The sequence below is a fragment of the Bubalus bubalis genome, chromosome 3 (genome assembly GCF_019923935.1).
Source record: "Bubalus bubalis isolate 160015118507 breed Murrah chromosome 3, NDDB_SH_1, whole genome shotgun sequence".
NCBI classification, from domain to species: domain Eukaryota; kingdom Metazoa; phylum Chordata; class Mammalia; order Artiodactyla; family Bovidae; genus Bubalus; species Bubalus bubalis.
The window spans coordinates 15,945,944-15,971,369 of record NC_059159.1 but is presented as its reverse complement, the minus strand read 5'-3'; the positions used below and the strand labels follow the sequence as shown (position 1 = coordinate 15,971,369).

At 55.7% G+C, this 25,426-nt stretch overlaps 1 protein-coding gene and 1 pseudogene across 2 annotated transcripts in view; both read left to right on the top strand.

Annotated features, from left to right (window-relative positions):
• The window catches only part of MRC2 (mannose receptor C type 2), a 61,159-nt gene extending 37,106 nt beyond the window's left edge, over positions 1 to 24,053 (top strand). The window contains exons 7-30 of one of the 2 annotated variants that reach the window (XM_006044909.4): positions 4,341 to 4,529; positions 4,646 to 4,800; positions 6,161 to 6,268; positions 8,894 to 9,009; positions 9,576 to 9,724; positions 10,559 to 10,776; positions 12,102 to 12,244; positions 13,594 to 13,696; positions 13,964 to 14,102; positions 14,214 to 14,249; positions 14,491 to 14,651; positions 14,736 to 14,803; positions 15,943 to 16,043; positions 16,340 to 16,476; positions 19,104 to 19,218; positions 19,341 to 19,504; positions 19,684 to 19,792; positions 20,283 to 20,521; positions 20,657 to 20,825; positions 20,924 to 21,073; positions 21,389 to 21,508; positions 21,752 to 21,931; positions 22,609 to 22,635; positions 22,763 to 24,053. In XM_006044909.4, coding sequence (XP_006044971.4) covers positions 4,341 to 4,529; positions 4,646 to 4,800; positions 6,161 to 6,268; positions 8,894 to 9,009; positions 9,576 to 9,724; positions 10,559 to 10,776; positions 12,102 to 12,244; positions 13,594 to 13,696; positions 13,964 to 14,102; positions 14,214 to 14,249; positions 14,491 to 14,651; positions 14,736 to 14,803; positions 15,943 to 16,043; positions 16,340 to 16,476; positions 19,104 to 19,218; positions 19,341 to 19,504; positions 19,684 to 19,792; positions 20,283 to 20,521; positions 20,657 to 20,825; positions 20,924 to 21,073; positions 21,389 to 21,508; positions 21,752 to 21,931; positions 22,609 to 22,635; positions 22,763 to 22,983 — 3,317 coding nt within the window. In that variant the 3' untranslated portion in view covers positions 22,984 to 24,053. Of the gene's footprint in view, positions 1 to 4,340; positions 4,530 to 4,645; positions 4,801 to 6,160; positions 6,269 to 8,893; positions 9,010 to 9,575; positions 9,725 to 10,558; positions 10,777 to 12,101; positions 12,245 to 13,593; positions 13,697 to 13,963; positions 14,103 to 14,213; positions 14,250 to 14,490; positions 14,652 to 14,735; positions 14,804 to 15,942; positions 16,044 to 16,339; positions 16,477 to 19,103; positions 19,219 to 19,340; positions 19,505 to 19,683; positions 19,793 to 20,282; positions 20,522 to 20,656; positions 20,826 to 20,923; positions 21,074 to 21,388; positions 21,509 to 21,751; positions 21,932 to 22,608; positions 22,636 to 22,759 lie in introns of both variants that reach the window. The other variant, XM_025279889.3, reaches the window with a different exon arrangement.
• LOC112583652 lies at positions 15 to 4,323 on the top strand (annotated as a pseudogene).
• Positions 24,054 to 25,426: the final 1,373 nt, after the last annotated feature.

Below are 25,426 nucleotides of genomic sequence, written 5' to 3'. Positions count from 1 at the left end.
GTGAGTGGGGTGAGTGGGGTGGAAGTGGGTGGTGGGAGGCTCCTCAGGCCACAGCCACTGCCCACCCACCCTCACAGCACAGGGGGCTCGGATCCTCCCTCTTCTTAAATGATTCTGCTGAAATCTGAACAAATTGAAATGTGCTATTCATTCATTCTGGGACGTTTGTTAGGAACTGTGTTAAATGCTTCACGACCTATCCTGTCCTCCTGGTGGTCGCAGTCTGCTGCAGGTGATGGACACATCAACACACAAATGGAATATCCCGAGTTGTTATAAAAAATAGAATATATATTAGAGGGCTTTGAGAAGAAATTGATCAAGTTCCTGAGAGCTAAGGAGGGTCTCCAGGAGGTGACATTGGATTTGAGCCTTTCAAGTGAAGTATAAGTTTAAAAAGCCATAAAGAGGTGTGGGGGAAGGGCATGACTGGCAGAGGGAAGGGCAGGTGCAAAGGCACAGAGGCCTGGAAGGTCACAGCAGCTCTAAGGTCGGCGAGGATTGCACCCTGAAGGTTAGAGTACAGATGGACACTACTTAAAAGTGTGGTCCCGGGATGTCCCTGGTGGTCCAGTGGTTAAGAATCCACCTTCCAATTCAGGGGATGTGGGTTCAATCCCTGGTCTGGGAACTAAGATCCCATATGCTGCAGAGCAGCTAGTGTGTTACATCCACAACTAGACAGAAGCCAGAATGCTGCAACTGAGACCCAACACAGCCATAAATAAATAAATATTAAAAAAAAAAAAAAAAAAGCGTGGTCCCTGTCCCAGCTGCCACCATGAAGGCCATGGTGCCGCGCATCACCCAGGCCAGCAACACAGTTGGAGGAGAGCAGACAGGCGCCATCAGATGGGTCATCGGCGTGTTGCTGGGTATTTCCCTGGAACTGGAGCATGTGGTCCGGAAGATCTTAAACCTGTGTGCGTTTGAGGATGAAAGTGGGACGCACTGGTCGAAGAGCGTGATGTACAAGCAGTAGGATATGCTGTGCCAGTCCTCTCTGCAGCGCGTCCTCAAGGGCAACGAGCCCACTTCCACCTGGCCATGCCCGCAGGGCAGGCTGAGACCTTTGACAAGGGCTTCCTGGAGCCACTGTGCAAGGTGGAGAGGCCAGAGCTCATCAAAGATGACAAGTTCAGTGCCTGCCTGCAAGTCCACATTCAGAACGACGGGCCTGTGACCATGGAACTGGAATCTCCAGCCCCTGGTGCTGTTGCCTCTGATCCAGAACACCTGTCGAAGCTTGAAAAGCAACAACAGAGGACAGAAAAAGCCAGAGCCAAAGGGCCTTCCGAATCAAGAAGAGAAGTGCTCCCCTCAAGGAAGACCACAAAGCCGGCAGCGGGGCCGAGGGGGACGTGTCCTCTGAGCAGGAGCCCGTAGGTGGGCCGGGCACAGTGCATTATCATTGAGCAGAACTGGATCCTGAAAAATTCATGAAAGATGCTAGATACCTACACTACTTTAAGAATTTGGAACCGAATCCTGAAAAGGAAGATGGAAACAAAAAACTGGGAACCTACAAAAACAAAAAACCACCAAAGGAGTGCTACCGTTTTCTGCTACTGCTGTGGTTTAACAGAAGAGATGGGTGCTGCCAGCGTGGACAAGGCGCCCCACCCACAGGGCAGCAAGGGACACACCCAAGGGTTCCCTCAGGGAGCCGTGTTGGTTCCCCTGATTCTCTGCTTGCTTTTGGAACAGGCTGACCCAACATCACTTGTCATCAAATCCTCCTTTTACACTATGGTGTATTTCTAAGTGTCTGTGATGGGTCCCAAATGCATTCACGCTGTCCATGTTTTTCCAGAACAGTCGTCCATAATAATACATTATGTGAGAACTTAAAAAAGTGTGGTCCCTGGACCAACAGCACCTTCCCAAGTGATGTTATAAGTGCTTATTAGAAATGCAGACTCTCAGGTGCCTCGCCCCTCCTCCCCCCAATTACTTGAACTAGAACCTGCATTTCACAAGATCTTAGTGACTGGTGTGGAGTTTGAGAAGTACTGGCTTAGAGGGCACGGGGACATGAACAGTTCAGAAAGGCAGGTTGCAGCCAGTCCCTAAAGGATTTTGGCTTCCTGGTGAAATTCAGGTGGGGCCAGGTAGGCTGTGGGAGGCTTTGCAGGCTTTTAAGGCAGGGAGCGTCTTGCTCACATTTGTGATTCACTGAGGTAGCTTTAGGGGCAGGGCGCCGCATTGGGGTGTGGCCTTCATCCAGCAGCTTAGTCTCAGAGGTGCCGATTGAGGGTAGGTAAACTCATATCCCCTGCAGGGTTGCTGAAAGGCTGGAGACCTGGCCTGGCTCAGAGGAGCATCTCCATGGGCTGGAGGGGCTCCTGCAGGAGTCTGGTCCCCATGGGGTGAAGAGGGGATTTATATAAAGAAAATACAGCAAGACAAAACAAAAATTCACAAAACACAGAAAGTGGAGAACTTACAGAGCAGACTTTTGCTTCTGACCATTAAAGTGTTGCCAAAGGTTGATTTGGGGCCATTGGCCACTGTTCTTTCCCCTCATCCCCTAGGGGATCAGGAGCAAAGGTTTAAAACATTGGTGCCCACATCAAGGGCACCTCACCTCCCCCTGGGGGTGGACATGGGGGAGCCTGGGGCAGGCAAAGAAAGGAGGGTTGGTGTGGGCAGGCCTTGCCTATGTGGTCCCCTTCGGGCCTGGCCCCTCACCGAGTCCTCTGTACCCTGGATCTGCCCAGCATGGCTGCTGTGGGGAGCCCTCCCCTGAGGCCTCACGGACCTGCAAATATGTCTCTAGCCTTGGATTTCCTCTTTCATCCCGGCCCACATCTCTCTGCGTGAGGCATATTTTCTTTTTTCCTTTTGGCTGCACGCATCGCACGTGGGACCTTAGTTTTCCAGTCTGGGATGGCATCCGCGCCCCCTGCAGTGGAGGCACAGGCTCTTAACCACTGGACCGTCAGGGAAGTCCCAGGGTGTTATTTTCTAAGCAGTTTCTTGGGTGGGTCCTGCCTTCCAGCACTCATCACTCGAAGCATGTCATTTCAGAGGCAGGCGCCATCGGGCCCTGAAGCATCCACGTTTCCTGAGCTTCCTCCCTTCCACTAAACTCTTCTGTCCAGGTGGCAGCCTCGGGTCTTAGCTCAGCTGCTGACAAGAGATGATGGACAGGTCTTGAGCCACTGAGGGAGCCCGCTTAGGCTCTGAGCCCTCCCCACTTTGCCGGGTCTGCCAGAGACAGTATGGCCAGTCCTTGGAGCATCTCCCAGGGTGGAGTGTATCCCAGTGGGACTATGCTTCAAGTGGGTACATGTTTTCTTGCCCAGCCAGGCAGAATCCTGCCCGAGCCCGATGTTGTAGGTGGTTTGATGAAGTCCTGTTTTCTCTTGCCAAGGCCCAAGTGAGAGCTTGTTTGCATCAGGTGCCCTGGGACCCCAATCCCTAGAGGGTGAACTTGAAATGCATGGAGATGGGGGTGAGGAGGGGCCTAAGACCGGTCGGTTTCTCAGCCCTAGGGTTCAGGGAGAGGAAAAGGGGTGGTGGAGGGAATGAGAGGAAGAATTTCAACCAGCAGATGCCTGCCGGGCAGCAGTGACTTCATGAGCTGCTGACTTGGGAGGGGGGTGCATTTCCCACCTGCTTCATCCTGGACTGATGTGGCCTGCTCCATAGGTGTTCTTTTCTTTCTTCATCTTCTTTTTTTTTTTTTTTTTTAATATTTATTTATTTGGCTGCGCCGGATCTTAGTTGTGACAGGTGGGACCTTCAATCTTTGTTGTGGCATATGGTTTGTTTTTTTTTTAGTTGCAGCATGCAGGATCTTTAGCTGTGGCATGCAAACTCCTAGTTGCGGCATGTGGGATCTAGTTCCCTGACCAGGGAATGAACCCAGGCTCCCCTGCACTGGGAGCATGGAGTCTCAGCCACCAGACCACCAGGGAAGTCCCCAGAGATGTCCTTTGAGACAGTGTTGGCGGTGTCATTTATTAAGTGAGGTGGACATGAGCTAAGCTGGAATCTTACAGCAGGAAGCCCCATTTTACAGAGGAGGAAACTGAGGCTCCCGGGGCAGTTCTGTCCTGAGTCCCCATCCATCTTTCCCTCTGAGAGCCCCAGCTGGAGGGGCCATCCTATCTTGAGTGGAATCTGCCACCATCTCCCAGGGCTCCAGCTGCCCTGAGGGTTTTGTCTTTTCAACATCCTTCGGTATTCAGACCTGGCTTGGTGGGAAGAGTGGATCTAAGACACGTTTGGGGAGGAGGTGGACTTCAAGGCCCTGTCTGCGTTGACACCCCAGTGGGTCCGAGCCCATGCTGGGCGTCTGGGCCCCTGAACAGCGGCCTCTCTGGTCTCCGCAGATGTGTGGGCCAACGTGAAGGTGGAGTGTGAGCCCAGCTGGCAGCCCTTCCAGGGCCACTGCTACCGCCTGCAGGCTGAGAAGCGCAGCTGGCAGGAGTCCAAGAAGATGTGTCTGCGGGGCGGGGGCGACTTGCTCAGCATCCACAGCATGGCGGAGCTGGAGTTCATCACCAAGCAGATCAAGCAGGGTGAGGGGCTGCCTGCCCAACGCCTGTCCTGGGGGCTCAGGCACTGTCCTCGCCTCCCCTGCCAGTGGAGAAGGCCGACCTCCTGATGTCCCCTCTCCCCTGCCGCACCCCCCCAGAGGTGGAGGAGCTGTGGATTGGTCTCAACGACCTGAAACTGCAGATGAATTTTGAGTGGTCCGACGGGAGCCTCGTGAGCTTCACCCATTGGCACCCCTTTGAGCCCAACAACTTCCGAGACAGCCTGGAGGACTGTGTCACCATCTGGGGGCCGGTAAGAACCCTCTCTCCTTACAGGGCCCCCAGACCCCGCCTCCCGGTGCCACCACAGCTGAGGGGTGTCCTGCTTGTGACCGCCCCCCCTTGCCTCTCGGAAGCCCCCCCTCCCCATTTGTCTCCTTCCCATCCGCATGGTGAGATTGCCAGGGTTTGACTCTCTTCTCCACTTCTAACTAGCTGGGTCATCTTGGGCAAGTTATTTAATGTCTCTGTGCCTCGGTTTCCTTAGCCTCAGTTTTCCCAGCTGTCAGTGGAACTCTAAAGGTGCCAACCTCAGAGGGTCTTCATGAGGATTAATGGAGTTCAGTGAAACCTTTGGACGTTTGTCGCCTGGCGATGATCTTGGTCTCCTGCGGGCTGCACTTGCCCGCCAGCAGGTGGCGTCAGAACCCACATTATGGGGACAAGCTCCCCAGGCAGGGCTGCTCCCTGCCAGCCCTACCCCAGCGCAGGGTCCTGTCCTCTCAAGAAATGGTGGCGTTATGACTGTCTGCCATGGCTGTGGTTCAGACAGTGTGGGCGGATGAAGGAATTGATACAGGGTTTCAAACAGAGGTAAGTCTGTTCCTTAAAAGACAAAACCGTAGGACAGACTACCGACCTCAGAGACAGAGAGGACATTCTGCCTTGAGATACAGCCAACAGTGCCAGGGACTCCAGAGGCATCTGGCTTAGAGGATGCTGTTTTAGGAAATGGCTACTTACTCCAGTATCCTTGCCTGAGAAATCCCGTGGACAGAGGAGCCTGGCGGGCTATAGTCCATGCGGTCACAAAAAGTCGGATACAATTGAGAACGCGTGCTTTTATTGAGCATCTGCTAAATACTGCGCATTTTCCTGGGGGCTGAGACACACAAACACCTCTGCCCTCCGGATGGCACTCAAGGCAGGCAAAAACTGCTGGCTGGATGCACTGAGCACAGAAGCACCAAGGCTGTTAGGAGGGGCTGAACTAAGTTCCTATTCAGCTCCATCAACGAGGGGAGGGTCTGGGCACACAGTCTCTGCTTGCCCTGGATCTGCGAGTACTGACTGGACACCTTGCCAAACTGGGAATCTCATCTGTCTTAGCCAGCTTGTCCTTGGTGTTTATGAAGTGAGCTAATTTAAAAGAGCACCTTTTCCATCTTGACAGTGCTTGTCAAAGTTTGGATGCATCTGCATAGCTACTCTGTGCTCACATCAGCCTAGTGAGGCTTATGGCACTAATCCTGCACGCCCCCACCCATTTTCCACCATGGAGCACAGAGAGGTCAAGCTTCTTGCTTGGAGTCACACAGCAAGTCAGAGGCAGGGCCAGGTTTGGGAGGTTTGGGGGAGAGAGACTGACACTGCCCCTCACCCTGTGTCCCTAGGAAGGTCGCTGGAATGACAGTCCCTGTAACCAGTCCCTGCCGTCCATTTGCAAGAAGGCAGGCCAGCTGAGCCAGGGGGCCGCCGAGGAGGACCACGGCTGCCGGAAGGTGAGGGTGCTTCTGGAGCTGCCCCGGATGGGGCCAGCCGGAGGGGCTCCCGGGGGCAGGAGGGCAGGAGGAATCCGCAGCCTCCTGTAGTATCCTCCCTTTTTCCTGCCCTCCAAACTGCTCCATCCAGAAGGAGTGATACAGGATGAGGTGGGGTGGGGGTAGAAAGCTGTTGGGAGGAAGTGGAGCTCCCCACTCCACCCCAGCCCTGAGCCCCCTTTCCATGGAAAGCTGCAGAGAACTCGGAGGTGGGGGTAGGCGGGCCACCCACTCCCACCCCCAAGTCTGGTCCAGTCATCACCTGCGTGGAGGCTGCTGGGGACCACCTAGGTCTCCTCTGTGTACCCTCCCTCTCCCCCACCCCCCGCTTTCCCACCCATCTTTGCTGGCACGCACACCAGCCACAGACACAGTGTGTGCTTGTCTTTCTCCTGGGGTGCGGGTGGGGGGAACCAGGCCACTCTGGTCACCCTCCCTGTGAATGAGTCGGGGAGACAGGGTGTGAGTGAGGGTGAGGGCGAGTGATTGACCCATTTCCCTCCTTCAGCCCCGCGCCTACCCACCTCCCTGCCCTGACAGGCAGGGATGTGAGCACTGTGGACCATGTGGGCAGGCTGCTCATAAAGGCCACTTTGTGGTGTCTGGGCCCCTGGTGGCTCCCTCTGCTGAAGCCATGTTCCTCCTGGCAGCCCCTCACTGCCAGTCTGGTTTCTCACTCTGTTTTCCTTTGGATCAAGCCCCCTTATCACACCCACCCACCTGCACCCCAAACGCTCCCCTAGGGGAGAGCAGGAAATGCCTGCAGGCATGAGCTCTAGTGGGGAGGAAGGGAGAGCACATGGGGCCGGGCTGAAGAGTGTGGGGGCCAGTGTAGTTAGGGGCTGGCCGGGGCTCTGACCAGGCTGGGTGAGGCAGAGGGGCTACTACTAACTGTCCCGCGCCAGGGCCGGCCTGGAGTGGGTGGGGGGTTGTTGAGCCGCCATGGTTAACACCCCAGGAGAGCCAGGGGTCTTAGCACAGTCCTGCTGGAATATGGGGATCTGTGCCTCTCCCCCCATACACACATATACATACACATGTAAACACACCTATATGAAAAGGAAGAGAAAGTGTTAATTACTCAGTCATGTCCAACACTTTGTGACCCATGGACTGTAGCCTGCCAGGCTCCTCTGTCCATGGAATTCTCCAGGCAAGAATACTGGAGTGGGTTGCCATTCCTTTCTCCAGGGGATCTTCCCAACCTAGGAATTGATCCCAGGTCTCCTTCATTGCAGGCAGATTCTTTATTGTCCGAGCCACCAGGGAAGCCCCCCAAACACACACATATCATACATACATAAACACACATATCCACACATACACAGTACACACACACACACACACACACACTTCCCTGATGGCTCGGTGGTAAAGAATCCGCCTGCCAGTGGAAGAGATGTGGGTTCAATCCCTGAGTTAGGAAGATCCCCTGGACTAGGAAATGGCAACCTACTCCAGTATTCTTGCCTGGAAAATCCCATGGAGAGAGGAGCCTGGTGGGCTACAGTCCATAGGTTCGCAAAGAGTCGGGCATGACTCAGAGACTAAACATCAATGACACATATACACGTAAACACACATACTCATATACACATACATGCACATATGCATAAATACAACTAAACACATACACCTACACATACATAAACACACATATACACACACCAGCTTGTTCTGAACTGGCTCCTGCCCAGGGGGCTGCCCCCCTCCCCCACCTCGCCTCTCTCCCAGGCTCCAGCCCTCCCGCCCCCAGGTATCCCCCTCGAAGGCCTGCTGGAAGCGAAGACCCTGGTAGGCACCTGGGGTCATTTTAGGAGGAGCAGGGCTATGGCGGGGATGGACGCAGTCTCTGTGGCGTGGGCTCAGGCCTGGGCTCCACCTGTACAGTCTGTATAAAATCAAGTCATGTAATGCCTCAGAGCCTCAAGTCCTCATCTGCAGGGGCGGAGAGGCCCTCAGGGCAACCCAAGGGGCCATGGGTTGGTGGGGTAAAGCCTCCCTGGTCTCCTGGGGTGGGTGGCGGGGGGTGTTGCGAGCCAGCCGTGAAGGACGGGCGGTCTACTGCAACTTTGCTGCCCCTCACTGAGGGCTTGTTCTCCGCCCCCACCGCCCTCAGGCGGGCACTGCCTCCATTCCATTACTCCAGCTTCTCCAGGCCCCTGAGGATCAACCAGCCCCCTCCACTTGCTGGCTGCTCTCCCAGCTTTTCAGCTCTCATTTCCCAGCCAGCTGGCAGTTTTCCCAATACGTCTCTTGGTTCAAATACCCGAGAGAGGAGTCCAGTGGGCCACTCATCTTTCTTGGCCAGGCCACAGGCCGGGTGACTGGCTGCCTCCCTTGGGCCACGCTTCCACTCTGGACCTGGCAGCTGTGGGTGATGGTAGGCGGGGCAGTGTGGCGTGGCACGGTGCAGGCACAGCACAGGAACAGCCGGCTCTGGTGTCAAACCAGCCCCGTCAGTCCTGTGCTCAAGCCTGCAGAAAATTCAGTGGTGCCACTGCTGGCATCCCCACCCCAGGATTTATCGGTGAGAGAGAATCCCTCCCCCAGACACCCCCTTTTCTGCCCACTCTCTTGAGCCAGGGTTGGACGTGGCACAGCCCCTCCTGCTACTGGCTGGGAGAGGACCAGGTGACCTACAGTGAGGCCCGGCGCCTGTGCACCGACCACGGCTCTCAGCTGGTCACCATCACCAACAGGTATGGGAGGGGGACCAGCCCACCCCTATGTCCTGGTTGAATGCAGTCCCTCCGCCAGAAGGGCCAGCAGCCTGCCGTCAAGGGCAGAGGGACTTGAGCATTGCGTCCCTCTGAGCTTCAACTATCTCCAGGGCCTTTTTCTAATATCATAAAAATGACTCTTGTTTATTAGGCGACCCCAGCATGGGGCAGTTACTGGGTGGGGGCAAAAACAGGCCTCCGTGTGGGCTGGATGCCCCAAAGAGGCCTTGAAAAGTGAAAGTTAGTCGCACAGTCTTGTCCGACTCTTTGCCATCCCGTGGACTGTAGCCCGCCAGGCTCCTCTGTGCTTGGCATTCTCCAGGCAAGAGCTGGCTTGTGTCTGATTTTTCTCTCAGCAAGGCGTGGAGATGCAGACAGCAGCGGGGGTCAGCTGTATCAGCTGCAGCTTCCCCAGGGGTCCCCACTTCCCTGAGCAAGTTTCCGATCGGCTGCAGCACCCAGGCTCCCTGAGCAGGCCGTCTGGCCTGGGGCCCCAGGAGCTGTGGGGGTTGAGCTGCCTGCCTTGACCAGCCTCTCTCCCTCAGGTTCGAGCAGGCCTTTGTCAGCAGCCTCATCTACAACTGGGATGGCGAGTACTTCTGGACAGCCCTGCAGGACCTCAACTTCACGGGCTCCTTCCGCTGGCTCAGCGGGGATGAGGTCATGTACACCCACTGGAACCGGGACCAGCCTGGTGAGCCCCTCGCTCAGCCTCCTTCTCGGCGGTGCCTTGGTGAAGCCGGGAGGGCCATGGTGGGCCACCCCTGCCACGACCAAGACCCAGGGCTTCATAGGAGACAGCATTCATAGAGTGTGGTGATGTGGATAGAAGGATGGCCTCCAGAGCTGAAATGCCTGGCTCAGGTCCTGACTTTGCAGTTTATTAGCTGTCCATCTTTGAGCCTCAGTTTCCTCATCTGTCCAATGGGGATAATGGTTCTTTCCTCATGGGGCTGACATGCGGCTTGCATGGGTTAATATATGTAAAGCGCTTGGAATAGTGGGCATAGAACAAGTGCTTGCTATTATGCCATTTCACATTTATTATCTTAAAAAAATTTTTTTTATAAATCTTTTTTTATTTTTTTGGCTGTGCTGGGTCTTCCTCGCGGGCTCAGTGGTTGCAGTACACAGGCTTCTCTAGTTGCCCGACGGCATGTGGAAGTTTAGTTCCCCAACCAGGGACCGATCCCATATCCCTTTGGAAGGAAGATGCTTAACCGCGAGTCCACTGTTATCTTTTTTAAGGAAGTCCCCTGTTATCTTTTTTAAGCCTTTTCAAAGATGGAGTAGATGATGAAACAGGCTCAGAGAGGTTAAGCAACTTGCCTAAGATCTCACAGGAGCCAACGCAGAGTGAGGCTTCTGCCTCCATTTCCTTCCTGCTCTCCAGCCCCGCCACCCCCGACCCCACAGCACATGTTCCTGCATAGATGGCCAAGCTGGCTCCCCATGCGGGGGCCATGGAGGTGCCCCTCGGGGACATGAGGCAGGGCTCAGTGTGTGGGTCCCCCCCTCCCTCCTCCAGGGTACAGCCGTGGGGGCTGCGTGGCCCTGGCCACGGGCAGCGCCATGGGGCTGTGGGAGGTGAAGAACTGCACATCGTTCCGGGCTCGCTACATCTGCCGCCAGAGCCTGGGCACGCCCGTGACTCCTGAGCTGCCTGGGCCAGACCCCACACCCAGCCTCACCGGCGCCTGTCCGCAGGGCTGGGGCTCAGATCCCAAACTCCGGCACTGCTATAAGGTAGGCAGCCTGTGGGCCTCGGGGTGGGGGGAGAGAAACGAGAGCAAAGAGACAGCATCCCTGGTGGGGTGGGTGGTCCCGGTATGACCCAGCCATGATCCAAGCAGGTGGGCCCTAGAGAAACTTCGCCCCTTAGGTCCTTTCTGTTGAAACTCTTGTCAGTGTCCTCTGAGGCCTGGTGCACAGCAGGTGCTCAGTAAACAATTGAGGAATTGAAAAACCCACAGAGACCATCAGTTTTAGAGACGCTCAGATGGGGCCAGACTGGCAGCTCTTTAGAATTGCCCTGGGAGCATGATTTATATGTGACCCCTTATATGTGGAATCTAAAATGTGACAGAGATGAACCTATCTATGACACAGAAACAAAATCACAGATGTAGAGAAGAGACTGGTGGTTGCCAAGGGAAGGGGGTTGGCGGAGAAATGGAGTAGGAGGTTTGGGTTAGCAGATATAAGCTTTTATGTATATAATAGGTAAAGAACAAGATCCTACTATATAGCACACAGAACTATATTCAATATTCTATGATAAATCATAATGGAAAAGAATATTAAAAAAGAATCTGTATATATTTATGGGCTTCCCAGGTAATACTAGTGGTAAAGAACCCGCCTGCCACTGCAGGAAACATATAATGAGACTCGAGTTCAATCCCTGGGTCAGGAAGATCCCCTGGAGGAGGGCACGGCAGCCCACTCCAGTATTCTTGCCTGGAGAATCCCATGGACAGAGGAGCCTGGTGGGCTACAGTCCATAGGGTTGCAAAGAATAGGACATGACAAGCGATTTAGCCCGCACACATATATATATATTTATAATTGAATCACATTGCTGTACAGCAGTAATTAACATAACATTGTAAATCAATGTTTTAAACCGAAGTACAGAAGTACTTCAGTTTAAAAAAATTTAAAAATCTTCCAGGCTGTCACTATAGAGATGGGGATTCAGTGGGCTGTGGTGGAGCCTGGTGATCTGTGTTTTTAAACCTGGCTGGGTTTGGGAGCCACTGAGGTAGTTCAGGGTCTTTTATTATAGAAAGATCCTGAAATCCAGGGAGCGGAGGGACTTGCCCACAGCAAACTGTGGCTCTGCTGGGATAAGAGCCCTGATTGCCCCACTCGTCATTGGGACCATCTCTGGGAGGTGCCTGAGCCAGTTTTCCTCCCCCGGGGCTCCCTCTCTGATGAGCAGGGCTATCTTAACTAGCCTTGACACCCTGTCCAGTGAAGCCCCAGCCCCCTCTCCACACAAGTCATGGGAGGGCAGTTGTCCCGTGGGGAGGTGGACCAGAGGGACAGCTTGGACTCTGCCCCTGCAGGTGTTCAGCTCGGAGCGGCTGCAGGACAAGAAGACCTGGGTCCAGGCCCAGGGGGCCTGCCAGGAGCTGGGGGCCCAGCTGCTGAGCCTGGCCAGCTATGAAGAGGAGCACTTTGTGGCCAATATGCTCAACAAGATCTTTGGGTACTGAGCTTAAGGCGCTGGCCCACGTGCACGTGTGTGGGGCTCTTGGTTTTGCTGGACACGGGGCAGTGAGCAGGATGAAGGTGACCCCAGAGAGGTCTGTCCAGGGCTTGGAGTGACCTGTGTGTCCGCTGCTAGTGCCAGGCCTGTCCTGTCCCCACTTAAGTAACCCTGGTCTCGCTGGAGTTGGAGACCCTGTGTTGCTCATTTGAGCCAACAGTGCCCTCTCCGACTCTCAGATTACACAAACCTAACCCTAACCCTTAGGGGCTTCCCTGGTGGCTCAGCAGTAAAGAATCCACCTGCAGTGCAGTAGACACAGGAGATGCAGGTTCAATCCCTGGGTCGGAAAGATTCCCCTGGAGAAGAGAATGGCAACTCACTCCAGTATTCTTGCATGGGAAATCCCAAGGACAGAGGAGCCTGGTGGACTATAGTCCATGGGGTCACAAAGAATCAGACGCGACTGACCGAGCACACATACAACTCTAATCTTTACCATCTTTCCTTCTCCCTGGAAAAATCTATAAGCTTATCCAAGTGAGTGCCCCTTCCTGTAACCCTACACCATCCCATAATAACCTGCACTTCTCAATAAACAGCTTTTCCTGAGAGACAGGACAAGAAAGGCTGCAAAAGTGAGCATTTACCCATGGGGGTTCCCCCCAGAACCCTGTCTCTGTCTCGTAGGTTCCTATGACACACAACCCCATCATCCCTTAGCCTTGGGAACCATCCAAATGGATCCAGGCTTCCTGAGATCTTAATCCAGGGACGTCTCCTCCCAGCAAACAGCACAATGACACTATTTGACTAGTGATTATCAGAGCCCATGTTGATCGCTTCTCACTGTGTGCCAGAGGCTGCAGTAAACATTGAACCACATTCAATGCTCTCCTCAACCCTACAAAGTAGACATTATCCCTTGTGGGCTGATCGAGAGGTTGGGTTATTTGCCCAAGGTCACAGAGCTAGCTGGTCCAGGGATGACCTAGGGCTGGAGTCGAGGTGTGTTTGAGTCCATGGCCCCAGGTCTATGCACTGCCCCTGTCTACTTCCTAAAGTGGAAGTCTGCAGACTTGCTGGAGGGGCACACCCTACCCAAAGGGCAGCAGTGGAAGGGGCCAGGCCACACCTGCCCTCAGTCAGTGAGTGGGGTGCCCGGCCCAGCTGGCCCAGTTCTCTCTGGGGAGAAGACATTTTAGGGTGGGCTCAACAGTGTTTTCAGTGTGAACCCCAGATGGAGAGGCTCCAGGCCCCCAGGACTGCCCGAGTCACAGCTGCAAGGATTCCCCTACAACTCTCACCCTCCCCATGCCTTCTGTCTCCACCCTCGGGTTGTGCTGAAGTGAATCAGAGCCCGAGATCCACGAGCAGCACTGGTTCTGGATAGGCCTGAACCGTCGAGACCCCGGAGCCGGGCAGAGCTGGCGCTGGAGTGATGGACTTGGGGTGAGGGGGCCTGGAGGAAGCGGGGCGGTGGACGGGATGTGGGCGTGGCCTTTTGGAGTGGGCGTGGCCTTTCAAAGGTGCACGAGGTTCAGTAGAGGCAGGGCCTATGGCAAAGGCCAGCTGGTGAAGGAGAGGGTGATGGGGGTGCCTAGCCCAGGTTGGGGGGGGGGGTCCCAGCTTACGCCAGGCCTCTCGTAGGTCTGCTCTGGGGTTGGGGACAGCCTGTGCCTGGTGCCTGAGGCCCCTCTCCCCCTCTGACGTCACCAGTTCTCTTACCACAATTTCGACCGGAGCCGGCACGACGATGATGACATCCGCAGCTGCACTGTGCTCGACTTGGCCTCCCTGCAGTGGGTGGCTATGCAGTGCGAGACGCAGCTGGACTGGATCTGCAAGATCCCTCGAGGTTGGTGGGGCGGCGCTGCCGGACCGGGCAAGGGAGGACGGGCGGCAGGGCCCCGGGTCCAAGGAAGGGTCTCCCTTCTCTGCAGCGTGTCTGTCCCTGTTGTCCCCGTAGGCACGGACGTGCGGGAGCCTGACGTCAGCCCGCAAGGTGAGGCTTCTTGACCATCCCACACCCCGTGGCAGCCGGCCAGGGCAGGGCTTGACCAGGACAGAAGGAAGGGGGTTAAGGGTTTGAGCCGAGGGAAAAGGGGATCGGGGCACATTAAGGGTCCAGGTCAGATGGGCTCGCAGGCCCGCCTGCCCTGGCTGCCCTGAACCCGCCTTTTCCTCCTTGGGCGGGGCGGGCAGGCAGCCGCAGCCTGGACTCCACCCATATGCTGCCCCTGCAGGCCGGCGGGAATGGCTGCGTTTCCAGGAGGCTGAGTATAAGTTCTTCGAACACCACTCCACGTGGGCGCAGGCGCAGCGCATCTGCACGTGGTTCCAGGCTGAACTGGTCTCAGTGCACAGCCAGGCCGAGCTGGACTTCCTGGGGCACAACCTGCAGAAGGTGGGCATGCCAGCAAGGAGGGAGGGCAGCCCGGGAGCCAGGGAAAAGGCCCTGCCAATCCTCACCTATGCCCGGCTTCCCCAGTTCTCTCGGGGCCAGGAGCAGCACTGGTGGATCGGCCTGCACACCTCAGAGAGCGACGGGCGCTTCAGGTGGGAGCCCTGGCCGGGCGGTGGGTGTGGCTGGGCAGCTGGGCAGCAGGGCGCATGCGTGGGTGGCTAGCAGGGACTTGGGCTGGAAATGAGAGGCAGCATCGCACACAAGAGACAAGATTTGGTTTTGAATCCGGTTCTGCCCCTTGCGGGCTGTGTGGCCTTGAGCAAATGACTTAACCTTTCTGGGCCTCTCTTGGTTTTCTCACCAGAAAATGAAACAACGAGGCCTGCCTGGTAGGGTTGTCCTTAGGACTAAAAATAAGGTGTCTGAATCCTTGGTGCTGCATCCAGCTCATTGTTCACTCACTCGGTCGTGTCTGACTCTTTGGGACCCCGTGGACTGTAGCCCGCCAGGCTCCTCTGTCCATGGGATTTCCTAGACAAGAATACCAGAGTGGGTTGCCATTACCTTCTCCAGGGGATCTTCCCAACCCAGGGATTGAAGCCGTGTCTCCTGCATTGGCAGGTGGACTCTTTACCACAGAGCCACCTGGGAAGCACGTTATTGGGCACTGCTGCTGCTGCTGCTAAGTCGCTTCAGTCGTGTCTGACTCTGTGCGACCCCATAGACGGCAGCCCACCAGGCTCCCCTGTCCCTGGGATTCTCCAGGCAAGAACACTGGAGTGGGCTGCCATTTCCTTCTCCAATGCATGAAAGTGAAAGTGAAGTCGCTTAGTCGTGTCCGACTCTTCACGACCCCATGGGCTGCAGCCTACCAGTCTACTCTGTCCATGGGCACTAAATAACAGCAATTCGTATTATGCTGGGGTCACTCATGAAAAAGTTTCACTGAAGACGTGGGAAAGAACACATGATGGTCCAGAGGGGCCTCTTCATGCTCAGGGCTCACCTACCAGGCATGAGGCACAGAAAGACCAGAGAGCATATGCGTGTCTGAGCACAGCGTTGCCACTGGACTCCTGCTCTGGGATCCTTAGACTTCTTTTCTAGTTAGAGAAATGGAAGGCACTGGGTCCTTGGGCTCCTGCTGCACTGAGCTCAGTAGCCTCGCTCTTCAGTCTGTGGCCCTGAGCCCCTAGACTTGGGCCCTGGTCTCTGCCCCCTCACTTCTGCATTCAGGGGAGGTCTAACCTGGTGCCCTGTACTGGGATCACTCCTGCTTGTGCCATTGTAGGTGGACAGATGGTTCCATTATAAACTTCATCTCCTGGGCCCCCGGCAAACCTCGGCCCATCGGCAAGGACAAGAAGTGCGTGTACATGATGGCCAGCCGAGGTGAGGGCAGGGTAGGGCAGAGAGGGTGCAGAAGCTGAGGGGAGGGTTGGTGTTCAGGGCAGCGAGGTGAGCCCGGGCAGGGGCCCTCAGTCTCTTCTCATCCTCTCTGTTCGCCCAACCCAAGAAGGATTAGATCCAGAGAGGGGCGGGCCGGTGCCTGTCCAGCAGCCACAGAGCACTTGAGTTCAGAGCTGGACACAGGACCCGAGTCCCAGCCCCGCCTCCTCTCAGGGCCTGAGGCCAGGTGCTGGCAGCCAGGCCCCGCACTCAGAGTGACTGCTCTTTACTTTTCACAGAGGACTGGGGGGACCAGAGGTGCACAACAGCCTTGCCTTACATCTGCAAGCGGCGCAACAGCACCAGAGAGCAGCAGCCCCCAGACCCGCCTCCCACAGGGGGCTGCCCCTCTGGCTGGAGCCAGTTCCTCAACAAGGTAGGGGGTAGGGAGGGGGCGCCCGAGGGGAAGGCTGAGCTTCAGGAATCCTGGCCCTCTGGCAACATCAGAGTCATGGCCTCTGGCCTGAACCCACCACCCTCTCCCCTGCTCAGCCCCAGGACCAGGGCTGGACCCCTTGGACACTAACTCAGTGTAGTGACACCTTCCAGTTCATAAAGTAATAAGGTTGCCCATATAGTTTGGTGAGTTTTCTAGATCCTTGGTCACCAAACATCTTGATAATGAACTCTTATTAAAACAAAATGTTGAACATACAAAATATATGTGTGTGCCTTACATATGTGTGCAAAAGTAAATATATGTATTTACTTCCATATTGGGACTTCCCTGGTGGCTCAGCTGATAAAAGTGTCTGCCTACAATGAGGGAGACCCGGGTTCAATCCCTGGGACGGGAAGATCTCCTGGAGAAGGAAATGGCACCCCACTCCAGTATTCTTGCCTGGAAAATCCCATGGACAGAGAAGCCTGGTAGGCTATAGTCCATGGGGTCGCAAAGAGTCGGACACGACTGAGCGACTTCACTTTCACTTTCCATATTAATGTGACTGATGTCATATATAATAAAATATGTACAAGAACAAAACAATCTAAAGCCTGAGCTAAAGATTTTAAATGGACGTGAGTCTGAGTGAACTCCGGGAGTTGGTGATGGACAGGGAGGCCTGGCGTGCTGTGATTCATGGGGTCGCAAAGAGTTGGACACGACTGAGCGACTGAACTGAACTGAAATGAAAGATTTTAAAACAGTATTTTTAAGTTTTCAAAATTTTTCCTTTTAATGGTATGAAAAACATTTTGTGCTCACTCTTCAATTTATCAATTATAATAATTATTACTATTTTAAATAATTCTGATAAGAGCAAAGTGATCACATATGCTTCATTATTTTTATTTATTAATTTTTAATTTCTTTATTTATTTTTGGCTGCACTGGGTCCTCCTTTGTAGGACCTTTGCAGGCTTTCTCTAGTTGTGGTGAGTCGGGGCTATTCTTTGTTGTGGTACACGGGCTTAGTTACTCTGTGGCATGTGGGATATTCCCCGACCAGGGATAGAACCTGTGTCCCCTGCATTGGCAGGCAGATTCTTAACCACTGGACCACCAGGGAAGTCCCTATACTTTATTAAAAAATGTAGGTCTGACACTGATTCAGACTTCAAGGTCTTATTTGGAGTTCAAATTATTTTAGAACATGGATTGAATGGTTGTTGTAGATGAAAAGATTGCCTTACAAAGACAAATAGATGAAGAAAGTTCATCCATCATTGGCTGGGCTTTCTAAGTCCTTCTCTCCATTTTTCGGTCCTTCTGCCAGTTAAATGCCAGTTAAATTTTTCAGTCCTTCTGCCGATTTTTGTTTAAAAACTAGCTCATCAATTTTTGCATTTAAATGAATCTGCCTTATAAACTACTGAGAAGAACTGATTGAGAGGGTTTAAAAAAAGTCTCTGGAAGATTTTTTAAAAAACAACATTTAGAAGATTCTCTTTCCAACTATTTTGAGTGTGCAGCTAGGAGAGTTTGAGGCAATCAAGAGAATCAGGATGGATGTACATCTCAACATGTTTTCAAAATGTTCCTTCTAGAGGGTTAGTTTCTTTCCAAGAGTAGTTAGTGACCCATGGGCTGATTCATCCAACCCGATTAGACCTTCATTGTTTTTATCTAGCAGCTGAAAGAGCTTATCCCAGGAAGGAAAGTGTGCTATTTCCTTGTGGTTTTCCCTGGCATCCTTAGTATGAGCTTTGAATCATGCCTTCTTTGCCGGACACTGTAAGACTGCTTAAGTGAGTTGTGAGGATTAGATTAGTTAACACTAGATAACATAATCCATAAATCTTTGTCATGCGCTGGAGTACAGCCAGCTCATAGTGTCATGGAGCTCTCCCTGTCTTCAGATTATTCAAGCAAATAATACACCTTTTCTTCCTTAAAGAAAACAAAAAGAGTAGGATGTATTATTTATATTTTGAAACAAAAAAAACTAAAACTCATCTATACTCTCCAGAGATAACCACTATCCATATTTGTTACTCCACTTCCTGACTTTTTCCCCGTAATTGAGATCATACTAAATAGCACAATTTTGTAGCCAACTTTTTTTTCCTCGGTGTTGTATTTTGAGTATTTCTCCATGTCATTGAATTGCTCCAAAAGCTTATTCTTACAGCTTCTTCCACCTAATCCAAAACAATATATTTCATATATGGAACCGGTCCCTTTCTTAATTGTCAGCATCATTGTAATGATACCAATAATTCTGCTGAAGGCCTTTGAAGTATATGAAGCCAAGAACCAGACAGACCTTGCCCCAGGCGTGGCCCAGGGGTTGCTGCCATAGGTAGTGGAGCATTTGGTGGCCCAGAGAGATCTTCCCACTTTAAAATTCCTCAGGGGTGGGCAAGTGTATGTGAATCTGCCATGCCAGGTCGGGAGGGTATCAGAGCCTTGGTCAAGGAGACCCAGATGTTCTGGTTCTCCTGTTTTTCTCTCCCAGCCCCCAAAGCCTCCCCAGCGCCTGGCGCTGAGGGGTCGGAGTTCCTGGGTGTGGGGGCCAGGGAGGTGGAGCTGGGTGTCACGCCTCCCCCTCCGCCCCACAGTGTTTCAGAATCCAAGGCCAGGACCCCCAGGACCGGGTGAAGTGGTCAGAGGCACAGTTCTCCTGTGAACAGCAAGAGGCCCAACTGGTCACCATTGCAAACCCCTTAGAGCAAGGTAGGGTCAGCCCAGGGGGAGGCCCCAGAATCCTCTGATACCGTCCCCCTAGACGGCTAGAGCAGAGTGAGGAGGGGGCTGCCGCCCTGTGGCTCATCACGGTCTGTTCTGGGGGACTGCAGCGTTCATCACAGCCAGCCTGCCCAATGTGACCTTTGACCTTTGGATTGGCCTCCATGCCTCGCAGAGGGACTTCCAGTGGGTGGAGCAGGAGCCTCTGCAGTACACCAACTGGGCCCCTGGGGAGCCCTCTGGCCCTAGCCCTGCTCCCAGCGGCAACATACCGGTGAGGAAGCCCCTGCCCCATGCCCTCGTCTGCACCTGCTAACCCGCCCTAGCCCGCAGCACTTGTCTTCACGCCTGGGGACCCCCTTGCAACCTCTTTGCTCATAGTACAGACTTTTGGGGGTGGTGGCACAAGGCAGGCAGCTCCTGGGGCTCCCCTGAGCGGCTCCTTCCCCCCAGACCAGCTGTGCCGTGGTTCTGCATAGCCCCTCAACCCACTTCACTGGCCGCTGGGATGACCGGAGCTGTGCAGAGGAGACTCACGGCTTCATCTGCCAGAAGGCCACGGGTAGGTATCACCCGGGAACCTGGAAACCTCAGCCCAGGGCTGGACGCTGTGGGCTGAGCCAGGAGGAATGAGGCATGGTCCCTGATCTCAGGGGACCACACTGCTTGGGAAGCAGATGGGCAGAAAGGCCAGGCACCAATCAGAGGGACAGGCAGTGAGCATCCAGGGGTTGCAGGAGGAAGGTTTGGGATTTGGAGGGCTACCCAGGAAGAGCTAAGACATTGGGCATGCATTGTGGCAGGGACCCCGTGGTTCAACATCTGAGGCTTCTGCAGCTCTGAGCAGGGGTCCCTCTGCCCTGGGTTCCTGGTCAGCCTCAAGGTTGCTCATCCCTTTACTAGTAAGAACGTATTATTAACAACAACAGTGACCGACGGTTACTGTGCCCAAAGGAGAGTTGGTCTCTGCCTGCTGTTCCCCCTCGGCCTCATGCCTGGGGATGGGGTGAGGGGAGCAGAGCCCGGCCTGAGTCCTGCCCCCTTCCCTGTAGACCCCTCCCTGAGCCCATCCCCAGCAGCGTCGCCCCCTGCCCCGGGCGCTGAGCTCTCCTACCTCAACGGCACCTTCCGGCTGCTGCAGAAGCCGCTGCGCTGGCACGACGCCCTGTTGCTGTGTGAGAGCCGAAATGCCAGCCTGGCCCACGTGCTCGACCCCTACACCCAGGCCTTCCTCACTCAGGCCGCCCGAGGGCTGCGCACGCCACTCTGGATTGGGCTGGCCAGTGAGGAGGTAGGCACCGGGCTGGGGCCCCCTACCCCCAGTTCCCTCCTGTCTCCTCCTAAACCCCTGCCTTCTGTGGCCACCCCCCTCCACCCGGCCCTGGCTGGTCCCCTTGCTCCCGTCCTGATGGCCCCCTGTGCTCAGGGCTCCCGGCGGTACTCCTGGGTCTCGGAGGAGCCGCTGAGCTACATGAGCTGGCAGGACGGGGAGCCCCAGCACCCTGGGGGCTGCGCCTACGTGGACACAGATGGTGCCTGGCGCACCACCAGCTGTGACACCAAGTTGCAGGGTGCTGTGTGTGGAGTTCACGGCGGTGAGTGCCCACCCGCTGGGGCGAGGGCTGGCCAGGGAGAAGCCGACCCCGGGAGGACCCTGGGCCACTTCCTCAATCCTGCATTTCCCCCCTCACAGGGCCTCCTCCTCCGCGACGAATAAGCTACCACGGGAGCTGTCCCCAGGGGCTGGCGGACTCGGCATGGATTCCCTTCCGAGAGCACTGCTACTCCTTCCACATGGAGCTGCTGCTGGGCCACAAGGAGGCGCTGCAGCGCTGCCAGAGAGGTGGGCTGGGGAGGGGGCGAGCGCCCCCACCTGGGCGTTCCGGGTGGCGACCCCTCTCGAGGACGCTCAGAGACCCCACGAATGTAGTCCCCGTGCTGTACTCTGCTTGTCGGCTGCACTCACCTCTCAGTGCCCCTCACGGTCCAATCCACACAGACCACCTGGGACGGGACATGGATGTAAATGTAGCCCCCCGTTACACGCACGTCTCCATGCCATCCTCAGGTTGCCAGGGAAGAGGGCGGGGCCTCTCCGGGGGCTCTGCTACCCCCCAGGAGACTCGCCTGCCCTGACGTCGGCCTCCTTTGTGTCCAGCGGGCGGCGCGGTCCTGTCCATCCTGGATGAGATGGAGAACGTGTTTGTCTGGGAGCATCTGCAGAGCTCTGAGGGCCAGAGTCGGGGCGCCTGGCTGGGCATGAACTTCAACCCCAAAGGTGGGCCCCCTGGGTATAGGGTCAGGAGGGGCAGGCCTCGGGCTACAGGGGGAGGCCCTCCACTGGGGCTTGGCTGGTGGTGAAGGGTGGGGGGGTGGGCGGTGAGGGCCTGTGGGAGAGGGTGAGGATCAGTGGGATGTGGGGCTTTTCTAGAACAGGCCTCTTCTCTCCCATCTGCTTCTGCTCCATTTCACTGCCCCCCCATCCCCAACAATGCACCCCCCCATGCCACCTTTCCCACAGGGGGCACCCTGGTCTGGCAGGACAACACAGCTGTGAACTACTCCAACTGGGGGCCCCCGGGCCTGGGCCCCAGCATGCTGAGTCACAACAGCTGCTACTGGATCCAGAGCAGCAGTGGGCTGTGGCGCCCGGGGGCCTGTACCAACATCACCATGGGCGTCGTCTGCAAGCTCCCTCGAGGTGCGGGAGACATCTGGTGCTGGGGGGCGGGGGGCCCCGGGCCGCTGCTCATTCTGCAGGCCACACAGTGGATGGGAGGGAGTCAACAGGCCTGGGGTCGCCGGGACCCTCCTCTGGGATCAATTGGTCTGTACCAAGGACTGGCCCTTCCTGAAAATTGCCAGAGTAGACAGCCATTGGTTGACAGTAACCATTTTGTAGTGGTTAAAGGCAGGGATATGGGGTTCGAGCCCAGGCCAAACCGTTGGCCAACTCTGTGACCTTGGGTAAATTGCTCAAGCTCTCTGGCCTCAGTTTACTCATGTAAAATGGGGTAATAAAAGTACCTATGGGCTTTGAAGGCGGCTCAGTGGTAAAGAATCTGCCTGCCAACACAGGAGATGCGGGTTCAGTCCCTGGGTTGGGAAGATCCCTTGCAGGAGGAAATGGCAACCCCCTCCAGTATTCTTGCTTGGGAAATCCCATGGCCAGAGAAGCCTGGCAGGCTACAGTGCAAGGGGTTGCAGAAGAGTTCGACACGACTCAGCGGCTAAACAACAACAGTAATAAGAGTACCTATGAGAGAAGTAGATGAGCCAATGAAGTGTCTGGCACTGCAGGAAATGTTCTTGCACGTTTGCTTATTATTACTGTATTGTTACTACCACTGTTGTTAACTGGTCCCTCCTCCCCCACAGCTGAGGCGAGCAGCTTCTCCCCATCAGGTGAGTAGCTTCTCCCCATCAGGTGAGTGGCAGGCAGGACTAGCCCTCTCCCCCCGGGTCCTGGTCATTCTGGGCAGCGGGCGGGCATGGCGGGGCTTCTGACCAAGGATCCTTCCGGCCGCAGCAGCCCTCCCGGAGAACCCCGCGGCCCTGGTGGTGGTGCTGATGGCGGTACTCCTGCTCCTGGCCCTGCTGACCGCTGCCCTGATTCTCTACCGGCGGCGACAGAGCGTCGAGCGTGGGGCCTTCGAGGGTGCCCGCTACAGCCGCAGCTCCTCCGGCCCCAGCGAGGCCACAGAGAAGAACATCCTGGTGTCCGACATGGAAATGAACGAGCAGCAGGAGTAGAGCCGAGGGTGTGGGCGGGGCCGAGGGCGTGGGCGGGGCCGGGGGAGGTGGCGCCCTGGGGAGCGCTGTGGGGAGCTAGGGCTGGCAGGGCCTGGGCTGGTGGGGTCCTTCCCTCCCATGAGGGCTGGGCTGAGGCCTGGCTGAGTGCAGCATGGCGTTTCCTTTTGGGGGGGCCCTAAGGTCTTGTCACCCGGGCCTGTACCCCCATGGTCACCGGAGGCAGGACAGAAGCCTCTTTCTCCCTGCCCCCACCCCCCAGGCCTGTCCCCCAACCCTGGGACCCCCTCTTCTCGCTGCAGAGTCTGAGGAGCCTCCCTGAGCCCTCAGCCGGCCTCTGTCGCTTCTCCCCTACCCTGGCAGCTCAGCTCCTCACCCCACATCCTCCCTGCCCCCCACCCCCTGTCCCCCCGCCCTGCTTCCTGCCTGCTCTCCCAGCCCTTCCTTCTGAGCCAGGGCCCTGGGGTCTGGGGAGCCCTCTCTTGCTGTTGGTGGGGGTCACAGGGGGGCTGAGCATTTGTCACTCGTGTGCCTGCTGGGGTGGCCGTAGGGCATGACGGGAGGGTTCTGGGCTGGGACTGAGGACTGGAGCATCACTGTGGTATCAGCTGGGCTGGAGACAGGACCGGGGAGAGACACCCTGACCTCCTGGGGATGACCGGGCTGGGCTGGGGTGTCATCTCCTGCCGGTCAGAGGAGGGCTCTGTCCCTGTCAAGTCCCCTGTGGGGACCAAAGTAAGTTCCCTAAGGTTTCCAGGTCCTGGCTGTAGTTTGGAGAGAGAGAAGGTGGTTGGCCAGGGTCAGTGGGAGCTGGGGTGCGCCCTCTAAGGGGGGCCCAGAGCAGTGGCCCCTGTGTGGGGGAGACGACCCACCCAGAACCTTTCCAAGAGGCCGGAGCCCCAGTTAGAATCACCAGTCCTGGCGCCATGGCCCAGGGCAATGTGAGCACAGACTCCAAGACACGGTCCTTTTTGTAGTTCTTAATTTTTTTTAATGTGCCATTATTGTTTTAAAAAGAAAAAGATAAAAGAAAAGCAAACAAATAAAACACCTTTCAGAGGCTTGAGAGAGAAGGGTCCCCACTTTATCTTGTCGGGAGTCTTGTCCTTCATACTGCTTCAAAGATACATGTTATTTTGGGGAGCTTGCATCTGTTTTGCTTCTGTCTTGGGGCCACGGGACCCCAGCCTTCTCTCTGCTCCTGGGGATACGTGTGAGAGTAAGCATTCAGGAGCCAAAGGACAGTGGCGTGAGCTTGGGCAACTTGGCTCCCCTTTCACAGTGTAAAACAGGAGAACAGGATGCACCTCCCGGGCTCCTTTAAGGAGGTTGAGGATTAAGTGAGATCACCTGGGCAAAGCAATCTGCACGGGGCCTTGGCGCTCGAACTGTTATTGTCCCATAAACGTCAGCTGGTACTGCTTGTCTCTGGGCTGTGGCTCCCAGGCCAGCGTGTGAGGTACCCCTGCCAGACCGCGGTGGGGGCCCCACACCACCATGCTTCCAAGACAGACCTGCATTTGAGCTGCAAGACAGTGAGTACACATTTGTCCCTGGGTAGTATGGGCTCTGAAACTGCCCTGAGGCAGGGGAGTGGGTCACAGGACCTCGCCCACCACCATCACCTCCATTCAGGATGTTTGAGCTGGAGTTAGAGCCGCAAACAGAGAAGGCCTTGCCAGCCAAGGATGGTCAACTGTGCCAGGTCGCGCTGGGTGCAGTGAGAAGGCTTGAAGCAGGCCAAGGGGCCGGGAGCTGCTTTGGGCTGGGTGGTTGGGGTGGGCCTCTCCAGTGGCAGTGAGGCTGGAACCTGAAGGAGGTGGGTGGGAGGTGGTGCAAGCATCCAGGCCAGGTCCTGGGCTGGGGAACGCCAAGGGGAAGGGGCTGGGTCCTGCCGCGGGGCCCCTGGGGCTTCAGATGACCAGTGGGGAGGCCAGGCTGGCTGGAGCCTGGTGGGGCCTGGTTGCCTGAGGCCTTGAAGGCAGGCCTAGAAAGCCTGAATGTGGATGTCAGGTCCAGCAGGAAGTCAGTGGGAACGGCTAGTCTGACATTTTCAGCCGGTGCTTGGGATCGTTTTGTCTGTGGCAACTGACGAGGTTGTGTGCACATGCGTGTTTGGCCTTGGTGATTTTTAAACTCAAGTTTCTTGTTTTCTAAATCGGTAATTCTGTCACGTGGTTCAAAGCTTAAGCCCATATGATAGGAAAAGATACTCACTGAGAAAGCGACTCCAGCACAGTGGGGTAGACGAGGTGCCGTGTCTGAGTCTGAGAGGGCCTTTTCGGAGCCTTGGAAACCCAAGGCCCTCTTCCTACTCTCCTCTCTCTGTAGCAGCAGCAGGACACACAGAGGGGCCCGGTCACTTCAGGGAGGGACCCCCAATCCTGTGTGTGTGTGTGGGGGTCCTTAATGATTAATCCACTTCAGCCTGAAGTGATTAGCCCTC